Source organism: Carassius gibelio, chromosome B18 (assembly GCF_023724105.1).
Source record: "Carassius gibelio isolate Cgi1373 ecotype wild population from Czech Republic chromosome B18, carGib1.2-hapl.c, whole genome shotgun sequence".
NCBI lineage: Eukaryota > Metazoa > Chordata > Actinopteri > Cypriniformes > Cyprinidae > Carassius > Carassius gibelio.
Genome location: NC_068413.1, coordinates 14,699,271 through 14,722,994, shown reverse-complemented (window position 1 = coordinate 14,722,994; position 23,724 = coordinate 14,699,271). Strand labels below are relative to the sequence as shown.

General features: G+C 37.0%; 1 protein-coding gene across 2 annotated transcripts in view; it reads right to left on the bottom strand.

Annotated features, from left to right (window-relative positions):
- Positions 1–19,987, bottom strand: part of LOC127976958 (protein jagged-1b-like) — a 52,545-nt gene extending 32,558 nt beyond the window's left edge. The window contains exons 1-2 of one of the 2 annotated variants that reach the window (XM_052581551.1): positions 19,440–19,987; positions 14,286–14,603 (exon numbers count right to left, since the gene is read on the bottom strand). In XM_052581551.1, coding sequence (XP_052437511.1) covers positions 14,286–14,603; positions 19,440–19,667 — 546 coding nt within the window. In that variant the 5' untranslated portion in view covers positions 19,668–19,987. The remainder of the gene's footprint in view (positions 1–14,285; positions 14,604–19,439) is intronic. The other variant, XM_052581549.1, reaches the window with a different exon arrangement.
- Positions 19,988–23,724: the final 3,737 nt, after the last annotated feature.

Here is a 23,724-nt window from a genome sequence, read left to right as displayed (position 1 = left end):
AATACATTTTGAGTAACGTGACATTAGCAACTGATAATGTAGGAAACTGCAGTGTGCGCAATCAGTTACATGAATGTACAAAAGCAATCGCAACTTGTTCAAAAGAATGAGAAACTGTTTTATGATGTGTATAAATGACTAGATGATGTGGAGGTTGTACAAGTAGTTTTGAGAATTTCATTTCTGAATTGAGAAATGCACCAAAGTGACTGAGGAAAAACTGTAAAATATATTAAAATAGAAAACAATTTCAAAAATAATTCAAAGCATTACTGTTTCTACTATATTTTTATTATTTTAAATGTTAGTATATATATTTTTATATGTTATATTTTTAAGGATTTAAATGCAGCTTGGGTGTGCAAGAGACACTTTAAACAATAAATTATATTAAACATTATATCCTGTATTCTTTATTTGCTTCTACTGTGAGATAACAAGGACAAATGAATCATGGGTGCAGGCCTACACTTCGTCCAATGAGGAAAAACAGTCTCTTAAAACATCAATATAGTAATTATGCACATTCACACACAGACACACACACATTTTCCAAGCCCATAATAACTACACTCATCCAATCCTCTCCCGCTCTCACACACCTGCAGAGAGCAGGTGTTGCCATGGAAGCTGTAGCGTCCACCTAAGGTGTTACCAGCAGAGCCACACAGGGTTTTTAGAGAGGAAGAGACTAAATTAGAACAGCTACATTAATTATCTTTTTACTTTACCCCCAGTGACCTCAGAGAGAGAGAGAGAATGGTCCACTCTGGTGTTTGTGTGCTCTAGCAGCACTGTGTAATCTCCTGTATGAATTCTGTCTACAAAACATGGACGACCATCTCCAAATCAAATGCCTAGTATTTTTTCATTGCTTCTCCTCCAAAACTATTTACTTGTTTTAAATCTGTTTAGCATTCACTGCTGCCCCTCATCCTACATCTTCTGTCTTCTTGTTATTCTCTTTGTGAAGGATGTATGGTTTCTGAAAGCCTTTAGGCAGTTTGGTATTTGGCTGCAGTGCGGCCCACGGGCATTTACTTGAATATTCATAAACATACAACAGCACTGACAAAGAAACTAAGATTACTTACATGCACAACTACACATGGGAAGCTTACAAATTATATGGATATGCAACCTTTATTTGTATTCAAAATACAATATTTAGTTTACATTTTATAAAAGAGCATTTTTATTGCCAATCAACATTTTAACTGATTTATTTATTTTCAGGTTTATTCAGGTTTTCAATCACATGAAAAACACATAAATGTACAATGTGCCAGGATTGGAATTTTCCATTTACTGATGGTAAAATTGTCACGCTACAATATAAAATAAATAATCTATACCTAATATGTACATGCACCAAAATACATATAAAATTTACACTAGTCCTAAATATAGTTGTATCCCTCAAAATTGCCTTTTCGTTTTTTTTCTTTTTTCTTTTTCAGTACACTGTTTTATTAATGTAGTCTTGCTAATTCATTTTTAAAAGTACAAATAAAATTAAATGTCTCTTAATAAACATGATACTTTAAAAATAAATAAAATAAAATAAATAAAAACTGTGATCATTTTAGAAAAAAATTGGTACGATAATTAGAAGGGAAACAAAACGTACGGTAAATGGTGAAACATCAAAGTCTCCAAACCAAATTCATCAAAGGTTTATTATTTAACTGTTATTTAAATGCTATTACAGTATTTATTGTTTTAAATCAGTTAGTTGCCTCTAATTTTGTTTAAATGTGTTTTTAATCTTATATTTATATTTTCAGCTTTTATTTTATATCAGATTGCAAATAACAGAAATGATTTTTAATAGTTTAACAGCACTAGTCCAGATAGCTTTTCATCAACACATTTCACACTATACTTGTATGTTCTGGAGTAAACAAACTTTGTCAAATAATTGGCCTCTCAAATTCAATTTGTTGGTCAATCTCCTCCAACTCTTACATTCTCTGCCACCACTCAACCAGACACTGAAGGGGTACAGGGGTTTATAAAAAAAAATGTAAGCACATATTACACATTAGAATGCAAAACACATGATGGCATCTATAGTGAAACCATGACCGCTATTTCTCTCTCTCTTTCTCTCTCTCTCTCTCTCGCTCTCTTGTTTTTCCTTTCATCGCAGGCATCCCTCTCCCACTTTCTCTATCCCTTTTGTCCCACCCTCACATAATTTCTCCTGTCTCTCAAAGTCAAATTCTTTTTGGGTTAATTGGCTTGACAAAGGTATGTGATTTCTGAGCACTAAAAACAACAGGCCTCCTCGAGTCATTCTCCGTCAGGGCCCAAGGCAGGGCGGGCGGTCCCTTTTGTCTTTCAGAGGAAATTACCCCATCTGGCATGTTCACTTAAAAACATGGTTAGCATGTGTTGCTGTGTTAAAAAATCTACTGAACTACATGAAGACAACATTTTAAGGTATCACAGGCTTACTTACAACATGAAGGCAATTTGGACAAATTACTGTATAAGGCAGAGTCACTTTTATATCTCATAATTCCTTGCATATATATGAGTGGGGGAAGTACGAGGCACAATATGGTGGAATATGTCCCAACTTTAAAGTAAAAGAGACAGTCGCTAACTTAGTCATCACATCATTGCTTTTTACACTAAAAGGACCATTTCCAGTTCAAACAGTCAGTGTTCTGAGATACACACATTGGACTGAATGTGCACTACCTTCCTAATACACTTTAAACACCATTTGAGCAAAAGAAACAAACATTGATGGGACAGTTCATGTTAGATTGAATTGAAATATATTTGTTTACTTGAAATATATTAAATTAAAAGCAGTATCTAATTTATTTTAATATTTCATTGAGGTAGTTAGGGATTGGTCTTGAATGCCATGAAAAAGCTGCACGAAGATCATTGCAAATATGGCTGTGAGTGAAGTGACTTTCTCAGAAAAGGACTATGGACGAGTTCAGTAAAAAATCCACGATGCCTGACTAACTGATTTATTTTCTTTCAGTGCTGAACATGTTCATTAAAATATAATTTTACCCAATATTTGCCTGCATCTTTTATATTTATACATGGTGGAGAGGGCAAAACAAGAAAAAAAATGGAGAATTGTGATTGTGATAAGCCAAAAGGAGACTGGTTTTCCTTTGCTAAAGAAAGTAAACGTTGCTTCCTTTGCTCCTGTAAACACACCTTATGAGACTAGCATATCTCACAGACACATGTATTAAACATATGTCCAACATCATCCAACATCATCCACCCGGAATGGTTTGTAAGTATTACATTTACTGAAAGGGAGAGAAAAGTGTTTATAACTTTGTAAATATGGATATTATCTTACAAAAGTGCATTGATTTGACACAAGAGGACATTATTCACCCTAGGAGCTGTGTGAGGCATGTTTTATTATGGATAGATGCACTTTATTTGACTTCTTTTGGACGAAAACACCTGTGAAAAAAACACCTTCCCTCTGCCATTATAAAGCTTGGAAGAGCAAGGACAATTTTTAATATAACTCCGACTGTATTCGTCTGAAAGAGGGTGCCTTGAGGGTGAGTAAAACATGAGCTAATTTTCATTTTTAGGTAAACTAACCCTATAAGGCTAATTCAGATCAATATGACAATCTCCAGATTATAGTATCTATTGTATCAATTCTTAGACATTCCACAACCCAACAAATGGCAATCAACCATGAAAAATGGCAGATGCTGATGGGTTAACACACTGATCCGGAAAAAACCTTACCAACCAGTTGGTGTGTGTTGATGCAGTGTAAACTGGCCTTTAGAAGACAAGCTTTGGAACAGAGCTAGTGTATAGGTGTAAATTCATCCCTATAACTTAAATGATTTATTTTACATATAAATATAAATCACCAGAGCACAAGAGCAGACACATGCCTGCCATGCTGTGTCCTGTAAGGCTTGTCATCTGCACTCAGCATCTCTTTCATTTCTCTGAAGGAGCCTTAAGAACCGGTGAACAAATGAAAGAGCCACTGAAAACATACCAATCAGAACCACAGGACATCACAATGACCTGCCCCATTAAGTGTGGAAATAACAGCCCTCAGTGCATGAGTTCATTATGCAGGACACCAAAACCTGTATTTCAGGAGCTGAGGGAGAAATGGAAAACACTTGAATTCGAAAAAGAAACGAGAGGGAGCGGTTTGAAAGGGATAAATGGTGACGGGCGATGAAATGACAGGAAGAAATGACAAGGCTTGTTTGAATCAGAGTAGCCAATTAAAGTAACCTGCCAGTCAGAGTAAACTGAGAGTAATTCCACCGACTCAAACCTGTGTCTGACTCCCAGCTCTTTAATATGTAATTGTCTTGGCGTTAGACAGAAGACAGTCTGATAAAGGAGAAATAATTGTGGGTCTGGAGTAGATAAGACAAAAGAGCACAGTCCAGCTGACAAGGCAGCACCCAAGAGTGAGTAGATGAAAAGAGAGAGAGAGAATGAACATGGGAGGAACGTTATGGATGAGTGACTTTTGGAAAAGGACAAAATCATGAGGCCAGGGAATAGAGCGGAAGGGTGAATAAAAGATACAGAATAATAACAAGAATAACAGAGCAGAGCATTAAATTATCATAGCATTTATCAAATCAGTGAGCTAGCGAAGTGACAGTCTAAATGTTTTTCTGTGTTTCCTTAATCTTACCAGTGCCCTTGTAACCTGTTCCCTTTTATTATATCCAAAAAAAATTATGTCTACAGTCTTTCTGCCTGAGCTTCCAGGACTCACTGTAGTCTTTCACTCTTTTTTCGATCACCCCATAGTTCTTCATAAATGTGAGACTCTATCAACCATTGCAATTCTGTAGTGGCTCTAATATTGTGTACTCCAACAAAATTTTGAGGATTTAAAAAATGGTTAATTTATAAGGCGTTATCTGTATATACAGTTAAATTGTGTTGCGTTTTGAATGAAGGTGAGAAGAGAATGAGACAAGCACCTCTTCCTTTATGCAAACTCCCACTTCAAATCCAATTTGCACACAAATGAGAGCACAATGTCCCGGTGTCCCCCAACTCGACTGTCCCAAGGCTAGGATCTTATCTTCAGCACATACGCGAATGAATGTTAATGGAATTAAAATGGTGTCTCGATGGCTAAAAGCTTGTGTTTGTACATCACTGCTGTCTTTAAAGGTGCTTTCAGTCACTGTGAGTCTGCATACAGATGTACGAAAAAATAAAAAAAGCCAGCACATCACAGAGAGACAAAATGTTTTTGAAACAATTGCACGGTATCCATTAGTCTATCTGCGTGACTGCACAGGTATGCGGTCATAGGAGTTAACAGAGAGAAAGAAAGGCGGAAGTCTCTCTCTTTGTGTCCCTGTAGTAAATGAGTTTCTCTGGTTCCCAGGCAGCAGGAATGTCCAGGTAACTGAGTGCTGAAACTCTCCAAAATACAATATGACATAATAGAAGGGGGATCAGTTTACAGCTCGCCCTGGAGACAGACTCTCTCATACTCTCTCACACACATATACACATAAATAATCCAAAAACTGAGCGCATACATCATATTACACATGATAAAGATATGTAAGCACTGTTTAGATGGAAATTTAGAAGAGCCAGTCGATATTTTTTCCCATGTGCAATTGCGTCGGCTCATGGGTGTGTTTTTTCTGCTTATGACAGCATGTCTATAAAGCGTGACCTACTCAAAGAGAATGCTGGCATTAATTTAACTAGTATGAAGTCAACATTTGTCAACATTAGCCTAAGTTAACACACAACAACTATATTAATAACTGTTTTGACTATGAAACCCCATCAACACAGCCTCTGAATGCTCTCACAGCTCACAGAGTCATAGTTTCAGGACAAATTTTAATTTGATTTTCTTCCGATGAACTGTTACTGAAACATTTCCACAGAAACCTACGGATGGATTTTCTTTCGTTCAGATTCAATCTCCTGAATTTGCTCTTTGGGATTGACAGAGTCATGGATAAATTGCTTTTTACATTTTAATTGATGGATGGGACTCATAAGCCCAGGCAGGGATCATGTCTGGACATGCCCACTCCATTTAGCCAGCCGTATCCCCTTCAGGTACATTCGATTGCCCATGTTAAAGCTCAGGATTACAGGTTTAATGGAAGAGGAATTGAGGAAAGAATTTAAAATGGTGGTGGAGATTTTGTGGCAGTGTAACTTTGTGGTTGAAGATCTGGACTGGAAAGTGGAAGATTAAAGGTTAAAACCCTGCAAGGAATGCATGAGCTAACATTGTGTGAATCTTACAAAGACGGTAAAAAATATTATTTGGGTGGTTGAAATAAAGTATATTTTGCATAAAGAAGCTTAACTGAAGCCAAAATAGCATTAGCATAATATTTTATATATTATTTCAAGTGATTATGCACTATGGTATGGGGTCAGCAAGATTCATTAATGAAAGAAGTCTCTTATGCTCACCAAGGCATCAAATCTACAGAAAAAATATATAATTTTGTGAAATAATATTAACCATTTAAAATGTCAATTTTTTTCAGAAGCCATTATTGTAGTTTTAAGTGTGACATGAATCTTCAACAATGTTTTGAATATGTTAATTTGGTATTTATAATATATATATATATATATATATATATATATATATATATATATATATATATATATATATATATATATATATAGAAATTAGTGCTGCCAAACAATGAATTGCAATTAATCACATTCAAGATAAAAGTTTGTTTACATAATACAGTATGTGTGTGCATTTTATATTTATTATGTATATATAAATACACAAACATGTATATATTTAAGAAAAAAGATATATAATAATGCTGATATATAATAAATGCTGTATGTGTGTGTCTTTACATGCATAATAAATTCACACAGTACAAACACATATATTATCTAAACAAAAACTCTTATTCTTGACAGCAGTAATATCAGTATTGTTATTTTCACATTAATATATACAGATACACTTACAGATCATTATGTCCAAACATGATAAAAACCTATTGACTACTATCATTGGTGATAGTGAGGCTTCATTGTCTTTATGAATAATATAATTTATAATTCTTTCCTTTTGATCTTAGGGTGAAATTATGACCCAGACATGTTTCTGTGAGACTCATTCATTCAGCCATTCACTTAACCCCAGGTGACCCAGAGAAACTTTCCCTGTAATAAGCAAAAGAAAAGTGTCAGCTAAATGTCACATCACTAATTTTAGTATCCTAGTTCATAAAGGCTGTGGGCCTCTAATCAATCTGCTCTGAGGTTGATCTTAGGTGTGGGTGATTAATGAGGTTCAGGGTCAATAGGGGACAACGTGTGTGACCTCAGGCTGCTATTGGGAAACTGTTATTATAATAATAATAAAAAAGATAAATTAAGTAATGATGTAGATGAACTACAACCCAGTTTGGACCAGAAGCTCCAAAAACTGATGCGAGTGATTACAGACACCCAGAGTATTGCTGAGACAGTGATAAATGGCTTCAAATATCTCAGAGGGATGAATCCAGTCTTCATCAGATAACCCTCAGGACTTGGTTATCACACTCACTTAAATTCAGCAACATGCAGGAAATTAAACACACAACAACTGCACTGTAAGAAAAAAGCAGTAGAAAAATGTATAATGTGCTTTTCTGTTCTGTTCAGTATACTAACATTGCCTTCAACCCTTAAACACATTACAATGCAATACATAATTGAAAATACAGGTATTAAAAACGGAAAATGGCTTCATATTAACATAGTATATTGGGCTGTATTACTACAGACTTTTCCTAGTGTGAGCTCAAAATCTAAACCAGAAGTGAAAATCCCAAATTGTGCTTACCCCCCCATAAAAAAAAAAAAAAAAACCAACATAGACTCTTCATATAAAACTGCTTGAGATAAGGATACCCAAAACAGTCCCCTATGATTATCCTGATTAGGATTGCACAATTAATCACATTTTTAATCGCGATTACAATTTTGGATGCCACAATTACGTAATCATTCAAAGCGGCAATTATTCGTTCAAAGTACACTTATGTAGAAAAAAAAAAACATTTTCTTAAGCGTGCAGAATAACATGTTATCTTAAAGGTCCCGTTTTACACGTTTTTTTGAAGCTTTGATTATGTTTACAGTGTGCAATATAACGTGTTCATGTTTCGCGTGTAAAAAAAACTGTATTTTTCACACAATTCACCTATCTGTATACTGCTGTTTTCACTGTCATAAAAACGGGCTCATATCTTCCTTGTTCTATAAATTCCCTCCTTCAGAAATGTGTAACTACTTCTGATTGGGCCAGCGGTTCCTGTGTTGTGATTCGACAGCAGCTTACAGCATGCTGCCCTCCTGCAAACGCGATTGGACTAGTTTTGAGAAGCAAGTGGGCAGGAGCATGTGCAGGAGATGTATTTATAGTCACAGGAGCGTTTTTACTGGCGAGATGCGCATGAAAATCTCATTCGTTTTTTTGCACAGCCCTAACATCTAGTTAACAAAGCTAAACAGCGTTGCACTTTGTGTAATAAGTTACAGAAACTCTTGAAAGCGCCAACTTAATAAAATACACTTACCGGTTGCGGTCCATAAACAATGCCTTCTCCAGACAAAGAGGAACTGCTCGATCTTTCAAGAATAATCTTTGTGCGAATCCGGCATTAAACTGATTGAGTTTGAGAAAGTTGTCCTCAGCAAGCTGTCCTCAGCAAAATGTCCCTTTTTGTGAATTCCTGTGGGCGGAGGTTAGTCAAAAAACTGTTGTAGTGACGTCATTACTGCAGGAACTAGAGGGATGTAGTCCAAACCGGTCGTTTTTTGTAGGCGAATTCTGTTAAATCAAATATCCCGCTTGGCATTGAACTTTGAGCTTTAGAATTGTACAGATATAATATATACTCTAACAACAACATTACACACTAACTAAAGTTTAAAACATGGAATCACGAAGAAGGGGACCTTTAAAGGTTTTTCCATTGTTTTTGTTTTAGTTTAACATACCATTTAGTTTATAATAGCATTCATATTTTTACTTTTTTATAATTTAAGAAGAAACAAATCCGATGTATAGTTGACATTTGAGGAATACTATGGAAAAACGCTTTAGTGTTTTCAGCTCATTTATTTTCAGATAAAAATACGGCATGCAGTTGCATCAAACAATGGTATAAACCATTCTGTGTAAATTGTGATAATCGTCATTAATAATCGCACTTACAACTTCAATGGAATAATCACCAATTATGATTTTTGTCATAATCATGCAGCCCTAATCCCGATGTCAATTGAAAATGGATTTGGACAATATACTTTACATGTGTCTATATGTCAAATATATTAGGTACTTATAAATTAAAATTTTGGTCATATTTCCCAACCTGTATGTTATTCGATTGGCTTGTTTTGTATTCAGATGAGCTTCAGTCACCTACAGAACTCCAATTCACCTCTAGTTTCAGATCATCTGACGGTCTGCCTTGTACACACCCAGTGTTTGTGGCATATGATGAAGGTTATAACCTCGCAACTATAGCCATCAACTAACAACACTGCTTTCCAAACCCCACAACCTAGAGTTCCCACACATCCACTTCCTCTCCATATCCATTCATCCTGATCATAGACGCCCTCATCTCTTCTTTTCTTGTCACAACGGAAGAAAGGGAGAGTGATGATCTCATTTACTGTGTGACCACAGGAAGGCCAACAGCTTCAATCACGACACCATTAATCAGGAAAAACTAAACAATGGAGGAGCCACAGTGTGTTACAGTATGACAACACAGTTAAATGGAGAAGCACACTGTGTGGGTCATAACTCAGGAACCGACACTTACAGTGTGAACCGAGAGGCTGGGAGGATAATATTAATAATGTCTGCACTCACCTGTTTGTCTCCTCACCTGAGGCTGTGGGATCCTGATACCCCCCCCCCCCTCCCTCCCTCCTTCCACCTGAACCACCACACAAAGATGGACAGATAATACGGTTCTTTCACTTCCTTGATGCCCACAGAATCCATTCACTCGCTCTCCCTCACCCTTCAGCCCTGCCCTGAAAGTGATCCAGACAGCCGTTTTCATCCAGAATTTTCTCACACTCACAGTTTAAACAGCCAGACATACCCATATACACTCACACCTTAATACATACTTTCATACATCGAATGTACTCAAAAACTATATGTAAATAAATAAATGGGGTTGTATGGTAATCACAGTAAAATATTTATTTATTTATTTTTCAATATCAGAGTGGCTCAGTTTACAGTTAATGTGGGATCTCTGCGTGGGCTTTTATGTGCATTTGGGAATGCACCCTGTGTAAGGTTTACTTTATTTACACATTAACAAAATTTCAAACGTTTTTGCAGACAGAAGTTTACAGCATTTCAGCAGTAGTCTGCTGTCTTGTGTTGAAAGCTCAAGGGTGTGAATGTGTTTATATAAATATAAAAAATAAAAATAAAAACATTTTTACAGTTCTAAATTTACAACAGAATCAATTTCTGTCTTAATAATAATAACAACAACTACAACAACAATAATAATAATAATAATTATTATTATTATTATTATTATATTATTATTTTATTCCATCTTTCAAAAAAATCAATTTATGTCTTAATAACAACAACAACAACAAAAATAATTATTATTGTTATTGTTATTATTATTTTATTCCATTTTCCAATGTCAAAATAAATCGCTTACTAATTGCAGATTAAATATTTCATTCTTAGTGGTCATGTGATCATTAACTGACAACTATGAACTGGGTACTTGTGAATGTGTCATTAAAATATTGAAATATTAATGTGAATGTTTGGAAAATTGTGACTTTTCAAAATTTCAATTGATTTCACATCTGCAAAATGCACATCCCTAGTGCACAATCCACTACAAAGAGGTCCATTTGCCGGAGGCTCTCAGACCTGTTCTTCCAAGCCAGGACAGCTGGTCTGCATCAGATGATTTCCCCCTACACCAGCAAAGCTCCATCTAGCTTTGGGCTTTATTGAAAACATTATTAGCAATTATAATTAATGTAGTTACAAAATAATATCACCTTTCTCACCCTCATTATTGTATGAGCAGCCAAATAGATCCTAAAACTTTCAGATAATAATAATCATTTTAAAGGAAACAAACAGAGGATTTGTTCCTAAATCTAGTGAGCCACCATTAGGGAGCATTTTATTGCATTATAGGTGCACCAACCATTCTAAAAAGTTCATTCTAAGATTCAGAGAACTTCATCATTCATTCAACAGTTTACCAAAAACCTACTTGTCCTGGCCTACCAGTCTCCTACAGTCGGCAAGTTATTTGGAAGGACTTCTGAGACCTGAAGCTGGTTGTAATGCAGCACCGTGGTAGATAGTAATTACAGCAAGAGAATAATGTAATATTTTACATGAGAGATATGTGGGTCATGAGACTCATCTTTCGTTTAATGGGGGTTTCTGTGACTCATCGAAGAGTTTGATATCCTTTAGATTCTGATGATAAGATTGGTATTATGCGCAATGACTTAGACATTCATGATCCCAACCACAAGACAACAATAGAGTTGGTTTCCTTCTCGGGCCTTGGGCACCTCTCTTTTATGTTTATGTTTTCACTGAATTTGAAAAATGGTCTCATAAAAAACCACACCAATGTTAAATCACAGTGGTCTAATTAAAGATTTGCTTTTAAGTCAACGATTAATGGTCATTTTGTAGTGATAGCGTCTGCTCTATTACTGCAGACTATAAAAACTAGTGATGTCAATTTGTCTGGAAAATAAGAGAGAATAAACATGTTTCACAAAAGAAAGAGCCAGAAAATGATGAAACACAGTGGGGGAGAAAGAAAGACACATTTTCTAGTCATGACAATTACTACAGACAAGATGAATTCAAATATAAGATAAACAAGCTGTAAATGATTATATATTCAGGTTTGATTTAACCAATCAAAAACCAATTGTTTTTTTTTTTTGTTTTTTTTACATTTTAGCCAAACTATTTTCATTGGTCGTGCTGATTCAGCATAACAGCAGGACTGCAAATGTGATGTTGCTTTAAAGACACTTCAAAAAAACAAGACAAATACTGAGTAACTGATTCAGACAAAATATGACCAATAATTTGTTTATTTTTGCTCCATCAGTGAAAATGGTTTGGGTAAAATGTTAGTTTGGCAAACACAGTCAAGCAGAGATACAATGAAATGTCCCAGTGACATTATACAAAATATCAGCATGTATCTCTGGATGCAGCTTATCAAATCAGAACCAGAACAATACTCATTATGTTTCAAAAGACTGTCATTGTGTTCGGCCACCACAACACCAATAGATCAAATTAAAAGTTGTGCTACAATCTTTCACCCTCATCTTTTTTCTCTCTTTCTCTCTCACACACACTATCTATCCGCTCTAATCAATAAGCGTGTAATCAGTTTAAAGACCCATGCTGGAAAAAACCAAACACTGACCGCAGCACTCACAGCGAGGTTCAGTAAAGATCACTGGCACAGCATGTCCACGGTCTGGCCAACAGTCAGCCAGCATTACTAACTCCATATGCTCGGCATAATGCCACTGAGGTCAGATCAAGGTTAAGGGAAAACTTCCCTATCAACAAGTTCATAAAATAGCAGGCAAGCTTATATAGCTTTAAGGAAACTATATAAACACTATATGCGATTTGGGTGTGATCCAAGTTTGTGGACTGTGGAAAACAAATGCTTCAGTACAACTCTTCTAGTGTTGTTTTTAACAAACCCCCATAACAAAACTTCTGTTATTTACTAACCATCAGTCATAAACCCATAAGACTTTTGTTCATTTTTGAAAGCACAAATAAAGATTATTTTAATGAAACAAGAGAGATTTCTGTCTCTCCGGTCCAAAACTTTGATGCTACAAAACATTTGTAAAAAAAAATAATAATAAATAAATAAAAATCCAAGTCTTCTGAAGACTGTAGCTATGATCCTGTATGATGAATAGACTTAAAGGGATAGTTCACCCAAAAATGAAAATTCTGTCATTAATTACTCACTCTCATGTCATTCCAAACCAGTAAGACTTTTGTTCATCTTCGGAACACATATTCAGATATTCTGATGAAATCTGAGAGCTTTCTGATCCTCCAAAGACAGAAAGGGTACTACCACATTCAAGGACCAGAAAGGTACCAAGAACATGTTCAAAATAGTCCATGTGACTTCCGCGGATCAACCATAATTTTACTTTTTGTGTGCAAAGAAAATAATGACTTTATGAAACAATTCTTCTCGTCTGAGTCACCCTGGCACATTTTTGGAGAAAATCACAGCGCAAGCTTCATGATAATGTATTCTCGTAGCTTCATAAAATTAAGATTGAAATACTGATGTCACATGGACTATTTTAACAATGTCTTTAATAAGTGTTTATGCCTTAACGTATATAGTTATCTTGTTGTCTATGCAGGGTCAGAAAGCTCTTTGATTTCATAAAAATATCTTAATTTGTGTTCCAAAGTTGAATGAAGGTCTGGGGGATTTGAAATGATATGAGGGTGTGTTATGAATGACAGAATTTAAATTTTTGAGTGAATTGACCCTTAATATTTATTGCTTAAAGGGTTAGTTCATCGAAAAATCAAAATTATGTCATTAATAACTCACCCTCATGTCGCTACAAACCCGTGAGACCTCCGCTTATCTTAGAAACACAGTTTAAGATATTTTAGATTTAGTCCGAGAGCTCTCAGTCCCTAGATTGAAACTGATTTCATTCAAAATATCTGAAGACAAACAAATCCTTCTGGAACGACATAAGGATGAGTAAATAATGACAGAACTTAACATTTTGATATCTCTTTAACTTGCAGAGACATCTTTAGGTAAGCTTTTTCTAAGTAGATTTCAAAGTGGTATTTTTTTCTTTCTTCATTTTCCCACATTAGCTCAACCAATTGTATTTTTGGGGTGTTTTATTTTTTCATGTATTGTTCAACCAATGGCAGATGAGCGAATGTGTTCACATTATGTGTGGTATTTCTGTTATATTTGTAAATTACAGTTTACCTTCAAGAACTGACATGATAAGGGCAGCAGAGATGAGGTCTTGGCAACCCAGACAGTTTAATGGTGACATGACAGCTGCCCTTTAGAAAATATCCTTCTGATACATTCAACCACGCACAACAGATCAGAAAAACCAACACTTTATCCAAGTGTCTTCCAAGCAGTCTTTATCAAATGTTTCTACATCAAATGAGAAATGAGAGATGTACTTACTGGCCATGCGTATTTAAATGGGATAACAATTTGTCCATTTCTGCTGTCGCTTCCCTCGTTTCCGTGATGGTGTAAGGTGTGGGAGTTGCCACCCAGGACAGGTGTGGTGCCAGTGCCATATGTACAGGTGCCGGTTGGTGCAACCCGAGCCTGGTACTCCTTCAGACAGGCCTTGAAGAAGGTGTCACACTGATCGCCTGATGAGCAGCGCTGCCCCCCGCTGGCCTGGGGGTCACAGCACTGACCATTCTGTAGAAAGCCCTGGGGGTTTACCCACTGTCGAAGCTGGACCTCGAATGTGCCCACCGCACAGACAACCTATGGAAATTCAAAACAGCGAGGTTAAAAAAAGGAAAACAAACAGGAAACCTGAAGTGACAAAGTGCATGAACTCATTAAGATGAGAAGCAGCACTTTCAGCTTCCAACGGTGTTTAGAATTTAAATTCTTTCATGATGCTTTTTCATATTCTCCACAGTTACTGGCTTCGTGAAAACAGTTTTATCACATCTGGACGTTGGCTGGTGCAGGTTAGAACATCAATGCTGTTGTCGATTATAAAAATGTATCATATTCTTTTGTAATGTAAATGACAAGTATATTGATTGTTATTATTAAAAAGAAATGCTAAAAACAGTGATTGTCAACCACCAAATCTGGTACCAAGAAAAAACTTTTTACAAATTTGCCAAACAAAAGTTGATATGCTCCGCTGGTATTTCGGTTGTAAAAAATGATTGATAGCGATTGATTCGGTTGTGGTGATTGATAGCTTTATTCGCTGCACAAATAGAACACATCATTTTGATTAATTTTAGTTTATTAATCCAATTTAGGCTAATTAATCTACATACACACAAATGTGCACAAAATCAGTGCATGAAACGATGAACAAATCACGATTCACCAATAATCTAACGAGACACTTCTCGACTTGTCTTACTAAATGAATTAAATGTTTAGGGTGCTTCAAGTCATGTGGGTTTACGGAACAACATGATGGCGAAAGAATGAAGACAGAATTCAGATTATTTGGGTGAACAATTCCTCAAAATTTAAAAGCACTCGACCGCATTAGCTAAAACCGAAAAAAAAGATACTGTGGTTGTATGAACACAGAAGAACTTGCTCTACTGTTCAGACTAAGCAAAATATGTGTAGTCAAACATATATTTATAGTGTCAAACAACACGAACACAATCCTCACGAGACGCCATTCATCCAGACAGATAATGACTCTAGCAGTCTTTGTATCTGAAGGCAGATAAAGACAGAAAGAACAGATGATAACATTGATTCAAAGTGAAATCCCTGTGTATAACGGACAGCTACAGTCCTCCTCTGTGCTGTAATCACTGCATGCTCACTTAACTTCATTACCTCCATCTTCTCCTCCTTGGGTTATTCACCTCCTCATGTCTCGCCTCTCTCTCACGCTTTCTCTCCTTACTCCCTTGTGTTAGTCACTTCCTACTCTTCAACCCCTTGCACTCTGTCTTCTATTCTTTCTCTACATCAATACCTCTCCCTTCTTTTCTCTCCCTCTCTCCCCAGAGGGGAACGCATTTACAACACAGCTCCTATCTTGCCCTCTCCGACTGTGTCGTTCTCTTTTTATCCACTTGGGAATGACTCTCGTCATTATGTTCAGACTTTCCTGTCTTCATTGTTGCCATTCTTTTATTCACCTCTCTTTTTGTCACAAAGGAGTAGTAGACACGCGCACACACACACACACACACACACTGAAAAGGGATAGCTGGGCATTTTAGGTACTCTCAGTAGAAAAAAGAAGAAAAAAAAACCAAATAAATTCCAAAAAAAAAAAAAAAAAAAAAAACTATTGTAGACTATTTATTTATTTTTAGATCCTGAAGATGCACATACTCGAAAAATCCTGATGTGCTTCACATACTTTCTCCCACACAAATAAACACACACACACACACACTGTGATTATCCTGTGAATACGGCATTCCAAGCCGGGTCAGACAGTAAGACTCGGTGGTGCCTGTCCTCTCCCCGTGACCCCACGTTTGAACAGGACTGCTGAATGGCTGCACTGTCCTCCCATTGTTCCATCATGGCATGTCGTCCCATTCCTGCTCCTAAAACATGGACACATCAAACGCTCGGCAGATAGACCACCGGCCATCACTCTCCATCTCTCTTTCTTCCTCTCCTTCTATCCTCGGCCAGGGTCATTCCCAACATACCTGTATTTCAGCGGTCTCTCTTGAGGAGCTGCATCACAAGGGCTCATTACGAGACATTAAAACCCCACGAAGACTTGAATGCTAAACTCCTGCCATCCAACATCAGAGACAAAGACATGCTGCTATTTAAAACAAAAAGGATATGTGCATAACACACTTCTGAGGGGGCAGCTTTGCATTTTGAAGACTAACTGTTTAAAGTATTATTGCTGTCTAACACAAAAGGTAACGCTTATCTGTTTTATTCTCCATTCCTGATTGGGACGTTAACCAGGAATCATCCTAATTTCATTTTTTAGTACTAGTATGGACAAACGCAACTGTTGGGTTTCATTTTGTTAGATTTGTCCCAATTTTGGGTTGAAACAACCCAGAATGTTTAATACAAATATAATCAATAATAATATTAGCAATAATGGAATTATGATACCATTTGCAAGTTAGCAAAAGTTGAGCATGAATCAAGAATTAATTGCATTACAAAAAAAGGTATAATGTAACTCCATGACAATCATTCATTAATACACTTTTTCTGGAAACAGTGGCATTTGAGAGATTACTTAATATTAATTATATAATCTACCCTTTTTATACTTATTTCATGAATTTATATAGATTTAATGAATAATAAGAAATTGTTAATTTTATTGGACTGTTGTAACTGCCCTACTTTATATAAACAGACACCGGCATTATAAGCTACTTTCCCAGGAGACACTCCTCATCCTCCTCAAAATGAATATTTGGGTTGAATACAACAGTGTTGTAAATATAACTTAACCACTGATTTCTAGTTGTGTCCTCTTTTAGAAGGCAAAACAAAGTAACTTTGCTTTCACAACGAAACACACAGTGTCTCCACAACACGGTGCCGGCTACAGCAATAGTGAGAATAAAAGTTATGCCTTCTTTCTTTGCATGAACATATGCAACATTGTGATGTAGACATGTGGGGGCACGTTAGAATGAGACATTTTAGGAGGGTCTGGACAAGTCTTAACTTTTAGAATATCTCTTTGCATTTGAGGCTTTTGTCTTTGCAACTTTACAGATCTTCTTTATACACCAAGAGCTTGTTACACTCCAAAGAGAAAGGAAAACTTGAAATCACATCATATGCCCTAGTGAGCATAAGAGATTTCTCTCAAAAAACATTGAAGTTGTACCGACTGCTTATAGTACTGTACATTCATATACTATCAGAAGTTATAATAAAGTTTTAATAAACCTCATCTTTGTTAGCCAGCTGTAACTAACCTCACAACATATACATTATTTTTCAAATAAACCTTAATGTTTGCCAGAAATAAGCACATATTCGTGACTGATGAACAAAGTTCATAAGTAAGCGCAGTACTGGCCTGGAGAGGTCAAGTGACATTTCCGTTAACTGACCAAAGGCCACGAGGCCATCCTTACTGTTGAACCTTGTTATTTATAGCCCAACTAACAATACAAAGCTGTTGATCACTTCCCTCTTCATCTCTTTTGACAATAACATAAAAACCACTACATTTATTTTCTCTAGAACTTTGTAATATGCACGCTTTAGATCTTCCAAGAACCATTAAAGCATCCAACGACCTGAGTTCAAAGGACAGAACTAAAATGTTAGGGTTTTCACACGCCCTCGGTGTCAGGACAGGTATGTGCATCCAGCAGTAACCCGCTAGAACACACACGCTCTTTCTGCGCTCAGGGTTCTCATACCCTGGATCTGCCCTACACAGCAGGTGAGTTGTCATCTCCACCATACACCAACAACCCCAGCGGAGACCTCAAAGCCTGGGATAACAGGTGGCTGGGCTGGGATGTGTAGCATTGGGAGTAGATTCTGAAATAGTGTGCCTTCTTAAAGCCAAATGTGTTTTAAAAAGAGTAGGCTTCTCAAACCACGAAGAGAGATTCATATTTTGATCAAATAAAATGATGATATGTGTTCTCTAAATACAGCTAAGCCATTTGGGTGGTACAAATGGATCAGCATAAACAGAGTGACTGAGTGTTTTCTGGGAATGCAAACAAAAGCAAAATCACAAGCCCGCAAAGAGACCCATTTCTCTTTATAAATCTCCATGGCCGCTACTTTACTGCCTGATGTAAACATAATGCAATTAAAAACAAGTCTTGCTCTAAATAGAAAAGCTCTGCAATGTCCCCATTTATACTAGAGCAAAATGATGCTTTTGTTGTACAAATAAACCAGCACCAGGGTGCATTTCACACACAAATATGTTGTGCAAATAGTCGTACAGATAAGCTTTACAATAACAAATTGTCGTGTGCGTCAGATATTTTGTTGTATATGAACCATAGCTGACATGAGACATTCATATCAGCATGGAAATCAAGGCAACACGCCCAAAAAGAGAGACAAGTCCGGCGCGCAACAAAGAAAGACGGCACAACAGGTGGCTGCAGACGGTCACAGCACAGGTCTCTCCTGCACACAGGTGTAGAATGTAATGCACACCAAATTAAAAACATAAAATACGAAGGTTGGGTGTGTTTAAAGTGTGTATTGTTTATATAAATAAATAAATAAATGCTATCACAAAAGTTTACAAATCGTCTTTGCTTGAGGAGGTAGCCATAGCAACAGCTGTCAATTTCAGACGGTGTCGACAAAAACAAAATTACTATATTTATCACATAATTATAGATATGCACAACATAAATGTATTAATAAATCTTTAAGATTACGCTTTGTATGCGCAAGATGAGCCTCAACCGACTGCTTTAAAAGTTCAGCTGCCTGAAAGTCATTAAATCATTCGTGTCCTGTTGCAAACCACTTGTAGTTGTAACCAGCGCTAAAGACAAAACAGCACTGCGCTTAATAACCACCGAGGATTGTCCGTGTAAAGCTCTGGAGAGAAAACACCCGTGGAAAAAAAAGTGACAGCAGGCTGAAAATAGCGCGTAATGAGCGGCTTACCTGCGGCTGCAGCGCGAGCGCGAGCAGGAGAATGACGGTCCAGTGCTGTCCGCGCTTTACATCCCTTTTCATCGACCGAGCAGCACTCCTTCTGTCCGTACTCGAGCTCTCCCAGGAGTGCCAACTCTTTCTGTCTCTGTCCATTCTCATAGCAGACATTTGCGCACTTGGTCTGTGCGTGCGGAAAAGCGTTCCTCTGTTTGGTGACGCTTTCTTTACGCTGTCCATGTGTCCATCGTGAAGACACAGTGCGAATACGAGCAAAGTAAATGTGGCACAGGTAAATGAAAAGACCACTGATGTCTTTCCACACTCCGCGCGGAGTCCAGGGCGCTCCTCCTCCTCCTTCCACCTGCTACAGTTAAGAAGCTTTGAATGTTCGACCTGCTGACCCAGTGACTTGAGCTTTCATCCCATTTACATTCCCACTCACTTAAAGCAGCTCTTTCCCTCACGTCAGCTGGATAGGCTTTCCCGATGCCCTCCCAAAGCACAGCGCGAGCGATGAGAGCGAGACTGCGCATCACCGTGGGAAGCGCGAGCGGTAAAGTTGCCAGTAGAGGGTGTGTCCTCCGCAGGGGAATATCCGTCACCTGTATCTAACTTGAATACAATATCGACATATTGTTACGGACTGATGTAGACTAGTTTACAATATGTCGGTATTGTTACAAAATGGGGTTTTAACAGCAGCATTCTTAAAATACACACACACACACACACACAAGATAATAGAAACAATATGTACACAATAGTAAATATGTACATTTAAATTAGGTAGTCAGCTTTATCTTACTAATCATCTATTTACCATCCATTTGATTCAAAAATAAGTTAATAATACACAAAAAAACTGGAATCAAATACAGAACAAAAAGATAAACGTGCTAACAAATGTTAAAAACAACAAAAAGTGTTACAGTAGAATGCAGTTATTTTGTGCTTTGTGAGTCTGGCAGAAATGCATTGTTGCAAAATATGAAACGATCCTCGTCGTCTGGTCAGACGTCTTTCTAGTTTTAAGATCTCAGCTCACAGGAAACATTCTCAGAACTTTAGTACGATTCGGGCAAGGTTCTGATTCAAAGTTCAAGGTTCTCTCAATATCAATCAAGCAATCTTAAAGTAACATTAATAGAATGTTCATTCAAAATGATTGCAAACCATTAAATATTATGGATACATTATTAATGGATTTTTTTTTTTTCTGAATGGTTTTAGTTAGGTCCCATTTTTTATATATTTTAAAAAGGGAATATTTCCAATTTTCAAATAGGCCTACTTTAATAGGAATGTCACCAATTTTCTTAGAAAATATTTTTGTTCGCTGGAATGTAGGTTATGAAAATCTTTTGTGGATAGCTAAGTCAAATTAAACAGTTCTGTCAGTTACCACGAATTAAAGAATCATTATAAATCATAAAAAAAATAAAATAATGGATAGTCTACTTACAGTTAAAAAATGATGGTGTGTCCTTTGAAACCTTTATATTTCACAACTTTATATTTTTCAAATACACCTTCTACTGCCACCTTAGGAGGGTGCTGGTCATGAATAAAATTGTACAAACCTTTCTTGCATAGATATGATACTGGATAAAAAAATAATAATAAAAAAATCCTTCTATTTTTTTTTTAACAATTACTACAATTTATAAATGACAGAAAAGGGTCCATCCTCTGCCATACAAAACAAAATCACCCAGACTCTACAATTCTATACTGGTCCTGTTTCTGAAGTCACAGTATCATTTGTAACAAATAAATTGTGAAACTATGCTATCCCATAATGCACTGCCCTGGAAATTCTCAGAAGGGTTTCTTTTCATGTGTACTCCCATGGCGGTTCAGAAATAATAGGTCTCAAGCTTCACTTAATCTCTGAGCATGATCAAAGTGTTGCGGCACCAATTAAAAGACCCTGTCAGAGGGAAGAAAATAGACAGAGAGGTTGTTACATTCAATACTCATGCACATTTACACTACCGCCGGCTTGTTATCACATCATGGGCTAAAAGAGGAAGCGGCATGCTTTCTCTGACTTAATCATTAGGTCGTTGGGTGAGGACAAAGCAATAAACCCACAAGGTTTGGATGCCAAATAGTGTTTGTGGGGCCCTGTTGCACCCAAATTGACTACGGATATGTGAACATTGAACAAAGACTAAATATTTTTGTGTTTACTGGAAGATTCTTTATTGAGGACCACACACATTAGTCTTATATACTGACTGCAATTCTACATTGATGAAGAAATAAACAAACAAACAAAAAATGTAATTATAGAAGTATAGTGTCTATTCTGGGTTGTTTACTGGTTTTTGAGTGGTTTTGACCACTTTTCAGATGGTCAGGCAGAGCCAGAGATCTTTTTAAACCAGCTCAGCCTATAAACCAGACTTTTGACTTGAGGCTAATATTGGGGAAATTAAAAGCACACCCTGCATTTCGGTGTCACATTGCCACTTCCCAGATCTCCATATCTAGAATGAATGAACTTTCCACTGTACAGGCATGGAGGCAGTTACAACGAAACAAAGCATCCGTTTTATGCTGAAAATATAATGAACCGATTTTATTGACTCGATCCTGTTTCCCTCCACTCATTCGCGACGGGATGGACTTGTTGACGCGCATATCCCTGGAAACTGGTTATTTCCCAAAAGTAGAGTGACCCATGGTCAGAACAGAGGGCTCTTCAAGTCCGTCTGTGATTAGCATAGAGTGGCGCTGACCTCGACACATTTGAATGTTAATGGCTCTTTATTCTTACTGACTCTAAAGCCGCGCAGCGAGCTGATGTTCAGAGATAATGACATCAGTTTTCAGCTGTTGGCGGGAATTACCTGTACGGCTGTGTTCTGATGATTTTTCCTTTCTTTTAGTAGGCTACTTCATTAAATTACCATTTTATAATTACTGTACAGATAAACTAACAGCAGTGACAGACAATTTACGTAGTGTGCTTAAACCAATAAAATGGAGCCTACTAATATTATTAGTCCCTGCTGAAAAAAAACCCCATCACAGAAATGTTTAATGGTATCAAATACCATTACAAACATTACAAACCATCAACTTTTAACAATTAAAATCATTTTTATAAATGGTTTTCTGTAGGCCTAGTGTAGGCTATTATTTAGAGACATTCCATTAGGATTTAGTGGTTTCAACAAGCCACCAACAGGCGACCAATTAGTAGATACCCAAAGGGTCAATAATTTCCATTAAAACCAGTACCACTATAACCAATAAAACCATTACAAATTTTGCTACGGTGTCTATCATTTTGTTTTTCATCAGGGGTTGCATTCATGTAACAATTGTTTCCAGGAAAAGCCAAGTTGGCAGCCTATGTAACGTATTTCCAAAAGCAGAGAATCTATCTTCCACTGAGATGAATGGGAAGATATGGATTGTCCTCTTTAGGTACAAACCTCCCAACCATAAACAGTAGGCTACACCAGTAAATGTCTCCATCTGCTGCACTCATTGTGAACTGAAAGTTGGTGATTAACATGGAAAGGTAAAGAAAGCCAGTCCCTATGGACTCACAAAGACAACTTACGTCCTCATATTTGCTCAGAATTTGGAATGGAAATAAAGCAACACATACTAAACAAAGAATAAACTAAACCTACAGTACACCTATATCTAAGCTGGAGACCATTTTGGGGTCAGTTTGTGGGCCTATTTGGATTCCAGACAAAGCACAAAGTGATTAAGCATTGTACTATCGTTTTCTCAAACCGACCAACCTGTGGTTTAGTCATATGATCAGCGTGGGGACAGCTGTCCCACACATTACTGGCATAAGAAGTGTCTGTTCTGTGACTCAAAGGGGGTAGTGTTGGTGGACAACAAACTGCTAGGCATGACGCCAATTCCATAAGACACACACACACAGCACCAGCAGCAGTTAAGGTCAGGTTTTTCTCAAAGCAAAACAGTGGAGCATGCAGAGGCTTGGGAAAACTGCAGAAGAATGCACGTTTTTGTACACAGAAAAAAAGTTGACCTAATCATTTAGGTCACAACACAATGTAACTCAAGGCGGCCCCTATTATACAGCTGACTGTTCAGAGTCCCTCAAACTTAATTGAAGAGTAAATTACCTCTATACTATATTCACAAAGACTCCCAGACCACGAGAGGGTGATTTCACTTCAGCAGCATTCTCTCACTTATCGAGATTAAAGAGACTGTGTGTATGAGCTCAACCAGGAGGATCAGTTTATTATGAGTTTGTGAATGCACTGGCATAAACCACATCTGATGCCTTCTG